The 11,311-nt window shown below is 36.1% G+C and overlaps 1 protein-coding gene across 1 annotated transcript; it reads right to left on the reverse strand.

Moving 5' to 3' along the window:
* Positions 1-9,949: 9,949 nt before the first annotated feature.
* LOC128157354 (beta-1,3-galactosyltransferase 1-like) lies at positions 9,950-11,059 on the reverse strand. The gene has a single exon (XM_052819852.1). The coding sequence runs from the start codon at positions 11,054-11,056 to the stop codon at positions 9,959-9,961; it is 1,098 nt and encodes a 365-aa protein (XP_052675812.1). The 5' UTR covers positions 11,057-11,059; the 3' UTR covers positions 9,950-9,958.
* Positions 11,060-11,311: the final 252 nt, after the last annotated feature.

Raw genomic sequence — 11,311 nt, forward strand, 5'->3', positions numbered from 1 at the left:
CATGAATAATCCAATAATCATTCTTGTGTTCGATAGTTTATAATTACCAGACTTTGAGTTGATCGATGATTATTTTGTATACAAGACAACTTTTAAAAATATATACTTGTATCGGACTTATCAACAACAATTATTATAATATAAATAAAATATCGTAATTTTAATTTTTGAAAATGAAGAACAAGAATTCTTGACAAAAAAGTAAAGAAAACATGAAAAAAAAACCCGCACAAATTTTCAGTATTTTGTCATTTATTAAGATATTTGACTTGAGAAAACTCTACGACCGGACAAAAATGTTTGAAGAGGGTGATATCTTAAAGAAGAAGAAAAAAAAACTTTTAGCCGTGATGTATGCCGGTCAATTAAACTCGAAAAAAAGCGACATTTTCTATCTTTGTCGCTCCACTACATCAACAAGTATGGTATGTTGTTATTTTTAAAAAACTATTTAGGTTATCTCTCTTTGATCGGAGGCAAGGTTGTCAGAAACAAAATGCGTTATCCTACAAATTGAACAATTTTACATATACGTATATTGTACATATGTGAAATACTGACATAAAAGGTTATTTCTTGATCCTGAAAATAATATTGATTAAAGGGCAAAATTGCTTGAATAATGTAACACACTGAGGGATTAGATATTATATTGCGCAGTTTAAACTAAATGCATGATAGTGATATTTTTCTGCACACAAATCGTTAATAATTCAGACTTATCATCAAATTTGAGAATGGCAACGTAACAGTCTATGAATTTAAATGGATTGTAAAAATTAAAACTGAGCAGATACTTTCTGCCTAAAGCTCTCATTTCATTGCTTTTGTTGCGTGACAGTTAGAGATCATTTTAATGCCCCCCCCCCCCACACACACACACAAAATAAATCATCGGAGCGCGCGAATTGCATGTTTTTTTGTTTCTGTTTTTGCTGACGTAAAGGCAATAGAACTGAGAGTTAATATATTCAAGTGAGATGACGTGAAACGTAAAACCTAGTTTGAAATAGAAAGGGAAATTATATACACCGACATTAAACCTTTGGACTACAAGAATGTGATTGAGTGGGAGGAGAAAGAGTCTGCCTCATTTATAGGAACATTATCGCAGTCACTGCACATTTATGCATCCATGTACATGTACAATGTATATGCAAATCGCCTTTTTATTATGATAAGTATTCTTCTGAAAGTTAATTTAAGTGAGATGACGTATATAACCAAGTTTGAAACAGAAAAAACATATTCATGCAATCATCTAATATGTACATTTATAACCAAATTTTTTCCACTGCAGGCATCATCTTTTTCCAGTGAAACCGTTAGTCTTTGAAAGCAGTACCCATCATTAGCTGAAGAGACCCATCAAACTTCTACATGATGGCGAGAAAAAAGCTAAATACCGGAACAAATATCGCACTATCTAAAGAATATTGTGTGATGGTAGGGGAAAAGAGTCTGTCTATTCCATAGTTCTAACTTCTCAGCATTATTTCGGTCATGTTATATGGATATTTGCAGAACGCCTGTATATTATGACAAATACATTTTGTAGAACACAGCCTTTTGATTTGTTTACTTCATAATCAATTTTCATATAGATATACATGTACATACCTGCATACAAATAATGAAATTACCAATACATGTACTTTATAAAATAACTTTTATATTACGTATTTATTCGACACTTCAGAATTATTTTGTTGCCGTTTTGATTAATCTAAAAAAAAAGAGCTTTGTAGCAACCTTTAATGATACACTGTCCACTAATGATATAAAGTTGCATAACTGACCAGGATGTTGACCACTAATGATATAAATCCGAAATTATATCATAAGCGGACAATTATGTCGTTCGTTAATGATAAAATTATATCATTAGTGGTCAACATCCTGGCCACTAATGCAACATTATACCTGAAGTGGACAGTGATCATTAGAGGTTGCTACAAAGCTTTTGTTCTACCGAGTTACAAACAGAAGTTTTCTTTTGGATCTCAAGAAAAGGAATTCTCAATATATAAGAATATGTGGAATCTTTTTGAAAGAATCTCTCAGGATATTTCACGTTAGTATTGATGCATGTAGAAAGAAGAGAAGAATTATCAAAATGCTTTTTTTAACGAATACGATACTCGTCTTTAGAAATCGACATTCTTGAACGTTCTGAACTTGTAGAGAGTCAAGGCTATTACAAACATGAGGTCACCTCTGATTGCGTTAAAAAACCCCCAGGTAAAACATGAATTTACGTGTGTTACCTTTAAATTCTACTGGAATGCCTGTTAAAAGAAGCTGATATTACGCAATGCCAAATGGAGTGAGAGTAATACTTTTTCTTTGTATTTCTAAATCCTAGCCTGCACCGAAAATTGTCAATTCAGTTTAAATGCGTTTTGCATAGAGTGAAAATCTTTCGAATAGTAAATGTTAACTAATGCCTTGTTTTGAAGATTTAGTTAATCTAGACAGAATATCTATCTAAAAAAAAACTCTTTGATAGTTTGTTGGTGATACGAATAGTTGGTATCTTTGGTTTTACGTTTGAAATATATGCGTAGAAAGGAAATAACGCTGATATCGACTTTTCAGTCTTTACTACCTTTGTGAAACATAGTGAAAAGTGAAAATTATACCCCTTATCCATGTTTTATGAAAGTAATAGCATTTATCAATACAATCTCAAATTCAGATAAAAATGTAATTGTGCCCGATGCTAAAGTTAAATGAACAGCTATTTAACTCTAATTCAAAGTAAAGGCGAATGTGATTTTTAAAAAAAGAATAGATTTAGATTTGCAAAATTGTACATCTCTTCTTTCTCGTGAACATTGAATAACCTTAAACTTTTGCTCAAATTTAAGCCAGTTGCTTCGAGATGATCATCATCTAATCCTTTCCCCGTGTTTATGAAAGGAAATACTTTTTAATACAAATCTTACATTGAAAAAGCTTTAAACAAATTTTTCGCGATCGGTACTTAAGTTTTGCTGCTAAAGGCAAAAATATACAAATTTTGAAATAAACACCATTGTTCTTTGATGAAAAAATAAGCAGATTATGAAATGGACTCCACTTTTCTCAACGCATATAAAACTTTATTTACCAGACCCTAAAATCTAGATACAAAAGAAAAATAAATAGAGGAAGCCTTTCTTAACCTTCACGCCTCAGCTATTGCAAATGACACAACAACCATGTGCATTTTATATAAATGCACAGCATATAACTTATATTTGATTTCGTAACTTAGTTCTTTTCTTGATAATTAAAAAAAGGTATTTAAAAACATTGTAAACAAAGGTTATTCGTTTATATTTGATTGTTTTAAAAATTGTCCTTTTTTGACAATCTTAGCTCATTAAGTTAAAAAAAAGGGAAATAATCACAAGATCAAGATAGCATTTAATCCATGTAGCTGTCAACTATTTCTAAATAGAATTGTGTGTATTATCATTAAAAATATTCACGAAATACTCATCATGTAAAACAGACTGTAGGAAGGTCGCCATGTTAATCTTTATCTTCGGCTCGGACTCTTTCGGAACATATGCATCTACGTCGTAATGGACTCCGTACTACATGTATTTTATTCGACTAGTTTCAACGATGTATACCGGTAATAGACTCGAAAACTCAGATTCCAAATAACAGATAAACGCGGCCGGAAATGACCGTCGTATTTCGAACCAATGATCGAATTTATCGGTGTTTATTCATAAGAAGTATACGGGAATATACAAGGAATGAAAGATACAGATGTTGACATTAAATTTAGAGACCCACATGTCAGACTTTATTGCCTTTTGATGTCAGAGAAAAGTCAAGAACAATTACACAATCATACTGTTTGAAAAAGTTCACAATTCTTGAATTTAAACACTCTGTTTCTGTAAACAAAAATGTCAAATGTACAATCCAAAAAAAGTTTTTTTCTCATATCATAAAAGTTTCTGTATATAATTTTATAAGAAAATCTAAAAAATAAACTGTTTAAATTTGAGTGGTAAAAATACCGCAATTTGGTAATAATGCATCGCAATACTTATGAAACTTGAATAAAGTAAAATTGCAAAACTTATTATATTAATGTTCTCGACTCTCTTCATGACATGAAATCTTATAAAACACTGTTTTATGCAAACATCCTGAAATACTGTTGCAACACGAAAAGCATAAGATATTAAAGAAAAATTCATAAATATTAGAAATACTTGCACTAAAATGCAAAGTTGCATTATCTCAAAGGACACCTAACAAAACCCTTCGACATCACCACAGTAGTAAGACAAGGATGCCTACTTTCACCATTGCTGTTCTCTTAGCAGTGAACATAATTCTCACAGCTTGATGACCGAGACTTTGCAAATGACACCGCTCTGCCAGCACAAAACCCTTAATAGATGTAGGAAAAAATATGCTGAAGTACAGAGTAGCAAAAGAAATTGGGCTCAGAATAAAGACCAAGAATACCAAGTGCTCACGGCAAACAACATGCAAAAACCAAGCCTTAAATTTAAACAGCAAGACATAGAGGAAGTAACATTATTCACATATTAAGGCCCTGTCACACCAAGTTGCGTTCCCATGGCGTGTTCACGGCGTTTAAAATTTCACGGAATCGCTGCAGGATCGCAAGGAAAAATCAGAAAAATGTACAATTTTATTTGAAAATTTTACAAATGGAGATGTCACGCCGTCCTGACGGCGACCGAGGCGTTCTTACGGAGCTCCCACGGCGTGTAACTGCATTTCAACAGAGTTCTACTTGCGATTGGTGATGGAGTTGAGCTCGATGACGACAGCAGCAGCAGAAGGTACAATATACCAACCACCGATAAGAGGACCATAACTACACACGTTAGAGCTAGACGGGTCATTGCGTTCTTTGAAAATCCTGAATAACCGTGATCCCAAGGTGTGTTTTAAACTTTTTGACAGCATTATCGTTCCTATTCTAACATATGGAGCAGAAGTCTGGGGAACTGATATTAACGAAGAGATTGAAGCTGACTTTTGCAAATGGATATTGGGAATAAGCAAAAAAGCTACCAATATAATGGCTAGAGGAGAATGTGGAAGACTACCCCTTTATGTTATATACATGATAAATCCAGTGAAATACTGGCTGAAAATACAAAATAAGGAAACTACAAGATATCCAAGACAGTGTTTCGAGATGCTTTATAATTTGGATTTTTTCAGCATTCGTTCAACTCCAAACTGGGTATCTAAATTGAAATCAGTCTTAAATCACTACGGCTTTGGGGACGTTTGGTTAAGTGGTGAACCTGGAGATCCAAAGGTCTTTATGCCAGAATTGAACCAAAGGGTGAGAGACTGTGCCCTACAGGATTGGAACTCAAAGTTAGCCAAAGTTAGACAATTCACCAAAGTGTGCTTTCTATGTGATGTTCAAAAAACAACTTGCATGTGAGAGTTACCTCTCCTTTCTAGGCTACCCCTTAAAACAGGCATTAGCCTCTTTCAGGTGTTCCTTACATAAATTACGTATTGAAGAGGGTAGATTTGAGGGAATTGATAGTGCGGATAGATTATGTCAACTTTGTAATTTAAGACAAATTGAAAATGAAGTACATTTTCTATTTCACTGTCCAATGTTAGCGGACTTAAGAAGAAATTTTTTATTTCACTGTCCATCAGAAAGAAAAGATGTTCCAATTTGTATTGACCATCAATTTAACAGCAATAACCAAAATGTCATCAAATGTACAGCAATTTTCATCAAAAAAGGTCTGTCAATAAGACAAGAAATGTTAACTCCATGACAATCTATGTTAAAAAAAATACAGTATTGTTACAAATTTTCTATGTATATTACATGTTTATGTTGCATATAAATATGATGCCTAGATGTACAGTGGGCAATGGCCTTTAAGTACCAAATAAACATCTTATCTTATCTTATCTTATCTTACAAAGTCATTCACATCCAGTTTGATAATTACTTCATCGTTTGCTATTGTACACCAGTCATTTTTCGAGTTTTCGTGGTCTTGAAGACAACGCACTAGAGACGCCATGAGAGCGCGGTACAAACGCTAATAAACGCAGAAGAAACGTGAGGAGAGCGCGATGAACGCAGCAACAGCTCTTTGGGGTCGCTGTGTGAACGCAACCAAATGAAAAACAACTTGTTAAAATGCTGTGGATGCGCAGTAAGAGCTCGATAGACACGCAGTGAGATCTCAAAGGACTCTGATAGGTCTCCGTGCAAGCGCAATTGACTTATCACTGTGTCTACACTGCGATTAGCTGCATTCCTTGAGCGCGCGAACAGATCTGTCGTGGCGCTGTTGGAGACCTTACGGTGTTGTCACTGCGACCTCACTACGCTTCTTCGGCGTGTTTATCAGAACGCAGAGCCATGGTGCGCACTTTGTGCATGTTCAAAGTGCACGCTGTCGCATGACGTTCTAAAAATTTTTAGGCGATCCCACCGCGACGAACGACGATGCCGTTGCGTTGTTACGGTGCTGTAGGAGACTCTACGGCGTCTACTTTGGCGTTTTACATTATCTAAGGACACAGCTCCGGTGTGACAGGGGTTTTAGGCAGCAAGATACCTGTACAGAATCAGAGGATTTGAAATGAAATCACAATAGAATGAGCCAGAACAACATTTGGCTCTTTTGATAATGTTACTACATACGATTACATCAGCCTCAGCCAGTGATAAATCTTGATCATTTAATTTCTATCTCCCCTCCTCTGTGGCTTGGTCTTTTTTCCTTATCTGTTAGTGTATTCTCTCTCTTTCCTACGTTTTTCTGTCATTATTTGTCTTTAAAAAGATATCAACCATTGACAGCCATTAAAGACTACATGACTACAAGAAAAGGCTGATGACACCGGATAGACAGTTCGATGACAGAAATAAACCAATGACGGGTAGTCATGGGTAGTTTCTCTTGCCAAAGTATTAGTTAGGGAACATCGAAACAGCTACAGCGTTGAAATACTCAGTAACCCATATTACAGAAGTAACAATAGGAGAGAGGTCAAACTAAGAGAATGCCAAAAAGAACTGCACAACTTTATAAGCAGTTCAAAAGGTCTTAGAAGGAGAAGATGCGATGGGAATACTAGTGTTACTAGTAACTGACGATGTATGATCAGTGCTAGTAAGGTTGAGTCGGGCAGAGAGAATAAAGATGATGAAAAGTACAAGAGATCGAGCACGCTTTTTAAGAGAACAAAAAAGCCGCTAGAAAGTGAAAGTTCAGGCACTTTCAAATGAGCAGTACCAGAAAGAAACCCATTCTGGTCCATGGAATGAATTGAAATTACAGCTGTTGTAAAGAAGGCTTGCGCTGGGTCGGCTTCTAGTCTCAATGGGGTAACATACAAGTTATACAAGAAGTGTTCCAAGATAGTTCGGAAATTGTAGGAATTGTGAGTCATTTGGAAGAAGGGAACAGCGCCAGAGGGGTATAAATAGGCAGAGGGTTGCTTTGTTTCTAAGGAGAAGAACACTTAAGAACCATTGGGCAGCCAGGGTCATATATCTTGTTAAAAAATATGTTTCTTGCAGTGTAAGTTAATAGGCAATCAAACCAAATGTATCAACACTTAATTTAAGAGGGATATAATCCAAGGATTTTATGACACTTTGGGCACACAAGAGATCTTAGTTAGGACATCAGAGAGGCAAAAACGGCTAAATGTTTGGTGCACAGTTGTTAATGCATATATTTCGGTTTGTATAAGCTAATATACATGGCGGTGGACACCTACCATGGACCACTGCGTAAACATATATTGCCAGGACCTTAATGCAATTAGATTTAGATTTCTGTTGGAGCTTTTGCGACAGTATGGCATCAACTTAAAAAGGGGAGTTACATGTATTGGTGATGGAGTTGAGCTTGATGACGACAGCAGCAGCAGAAGGTACAATATACCATCCACCGATAAGAGGACCATAACTACACACGTTAGAGCTAGACGGGTCATTGCGTTATTGGATGAAACTTTAAGATATGCATGCATGAAGTTAAAATCAAAGAAATCAAGAAATTTAGTACTAAGAAAAGGACAGATCAGCAAATTATTAAAGATGAAGCTCCAACAAAGGAAAAATTCAAACACTTGTGGACAACAAAACAAGCTTATTTGATATGAACAATAAGAAAGTAGACAAGAGGGTTACCAGAAAATTACGAAGCTTGGATTTCTAGTAATCAGCAGATGCTGATGTGGATGGTATTAATTTATGAGATAGCGATGACAGTGGAAGAGAGTTTGGAAATGGGAGAAAATGACTTTGAAGGAATATGGTCTGGAGTTCCATCAAGCTTTACTTCAATCGGACTCTACAGCAATGCGGTTCAGCTTCATTTACCCATATCATTGGTGGCTGAAGAATTCATGGTGGGCAAATGCAGACGGGTGATGACGTTACATGATTTGTTAGAGCAGTGACTCGGAAACACAGGAGTCCAAACAAGGTCAGGTCGCAAGTGGTTTACAATGTGAGAAGGAGACCAAGCAGAGAGCTTGTTGGTATTTAGAGATATAATTCTCGTGTCACACTTTCAGCTTTGGGCAATGGCTGACAAGTCGGAGAATAGGAGTATGGTGCAAGGAAAGGTGAAAAGAGAGATCGAAGAAATCAGAAGATCACGGGCAGCAGAAGTCAGCAAGCAGAGAGTCTGAATATGACGGGACAATGCAACAGTTTGCGGTAGGAGCTATGGAAGGACCAATACAGGATTGTGTTTCTTTTACGATCAGACGGGTGTATGATACTAGAATTTTATAATCACCGGCCAATCTACAACAGTAGGATCGTTCATATTAACCTGTGTAAGAAGAGAGCGCAATGGCTCATATCTTTTCCAAATTCTCGGTTACACTACCATAACGACGGTAAAGGTAAAAGAGACGACAAAGACTTGATAAAGATAGCGGACAATATGAAGAAGAAAATTGACAAAAGTAAAGAACAGCAGTAAGAAAAAAGATGGCAACTGCTTTATCGAGGAGATTGTGCAGCCTGAAAATAAGGTTTACAAACCATCACTGTTGGACACAGGGGAGACTGGGAACCGAGTGTAGACCATAATAAGAAACTAGTCGTTTCAGATGTGATAGAAACAACTGTGCAACCAAACCTGGTGCTGTGATTCAAATTAGCCAAACATATCATTGGTGGGAACCTGCGACGCGACGTACCAGAGAAAGAACATGAAATGAAGTACACGGATCTAATGCAGACTGCAGGGAGATGGACTTTTATGTTCCCTGACGAGGCTGGATGAGGGGCATTCAGCTCAACCAATGTGGGAGCTGTTTACGAAGCTAGGAATGGTGTCGACAGTGCGTATGACCGTAGGACATTTAGTAGGCGCAGCAGAGACGACATCTTGCTGGGTTTGGCTCAGACATGACGCGTCGAGCTGCATGCCTAAAACCAACGAAAAGTGACATGTACTCCGATGATTGTTGCCCGCGGGTCTTGCCACGGATGAAATCAGAAGTGTGTATCCGGCTCGGTGCTGATAAGATACTTCCTTACTTTCTATTTTACAGTGTATCACAATTTTACATTTAATTTCGTAGGAAAATTTGAAAAAAAAAATAAAGATAGACATATTTTATATTTTATATGAGTCGTGTAATTATCAAGAAATATTAGTTTGGTTACAGAAACTTTAAACTAGTATGCATTTCGTTATCTTTTCATGTTACAATTTTACAAACATGTATCTCTTTTTTAAAATTATGTTGGTTTCACATTTTAACACAATCACATGGATAAGTTTTCTTATCTTTTTCTGTATTGTTTTACGTTAATTCAAGAATATTTATTATTTTATCTTACAGTGATAGCTATGGCTTTATAGAAAAAATATAACATTCTTAGTGATGGTAATACATGAATCGATCATTTTATTAATCACTTAATATCTCTCTCTCTCTCTTTCTCTCAGTTCATAAGAAGTTTGTTAGAAACAAACTTTTTGGCAATTGTGCGATACATTTTCAAGGCTGCATACCACATTGACTCCATGTAGCCCTGTTTTTCGGCGTAGGAAGCCAGATACTTGCACGTTGTATTCCCTGTGTAACATTTCATGCCGGTCTCTTGATTCAAGGTCAAATTGACTGTTATTGATGTAAATTCTACATTTCCAATTTTTGCCGGAAGCAAGCCATACAAGTAAACATCATCCACCCAGAAAAATGGTGTAGAAAATGCGGCTTTGTACATTGGGCGAATAATGTCAGCAGATATCAGTACAAAATACCCATTGCAGTACGGCACTGGATAATGCGTCATGTTCTTAAACTGATTTGCAGGAACCACCCACTTGCCATTTTCTCTCATTATACGGCTTGTACCCTTAGGTCTTAAATGACACATCATTTTTCGCGAAGCGTTATGATACAGCGGAAGGTAGAATTCCAATAGGTTGAACACATTCACAAACACGTCGTCATCAACTTTCACAACCATCTCAACATTGGAGCAAAATTCACTTATCCAACGATATGTTAGAACTCCTTTATGGGTAAGATTGTGATAAGAATCTATAAAATGGCCTTGTATGATATCTCCATATACAGTGCTTTCGTTTTCGAGCATCATTTGGACTTCCTTATCACTAGTTTGTCCAAAGAAGAAAGCGATTCGGAAACTTATATTGCGAAAAATGTTAGTATTGCCCCAGGTTTTACGTATAGCCTGCCTTCTCTTTAAATGATCCGTCGAAGTATGAAAGATGAACAAGAAATTAAGTTTGGAGTCGGATTTACAGATGGAAGGATTGTTGATGAGATATGGAGACACGAGAGTTAATGGATAACCTGTGTTTCCCTGTGGATCTGTGGTGTCATTTCTCAGAACAGAAATCGGTTGGGAGTAGATTTTTTTGTCATCACTATCAACTCGCTGATATTTTAACGAAGCTGTGATTCGTGATGCTACTGTCCCTGGGGTATTGAAGAGATGGACAATCAGGATGAATGCAGTTGTGAGGACACCAAGAAACCAAGCAAGACGTCGTAGGTGAAAGTTATCCATCAGGTTTTTATGGTCATCCCACAAACATAAATAGAAAGACACTAGTTACAATATATACTATTGGGTACCAAAAACAGTCAAGGTTTATTTCATTATATTTCAAGGTTCATAGTTATTCAATCATTAGGTTAACAGATCAGTCTTGGGTTGTTAATTTTTCTAGTTTTTAAAAATAAATATTATGTAGTTTTGTGATATCTGGCAATATTAATGTAGAATAAATAAAAATCACCTTTTAGATTTTCACGTGGTACA

The sequence above is a fragment of the Crassostrea angulata genome, chromosome 7 (genome assembly GCF_025612915.1).
Source record: "Crassostrea angulata isolate pt1a10 chromosome 7, ASM2561291v2, whole genome shotgun sequence".
In the NCBI taxonomy this organism is placed as follows: Eukaryota; Metazoa; Mollusca; class Bivalvia; order Ostreida; family Ostreidae; genus Magallana; species Magallana angulata.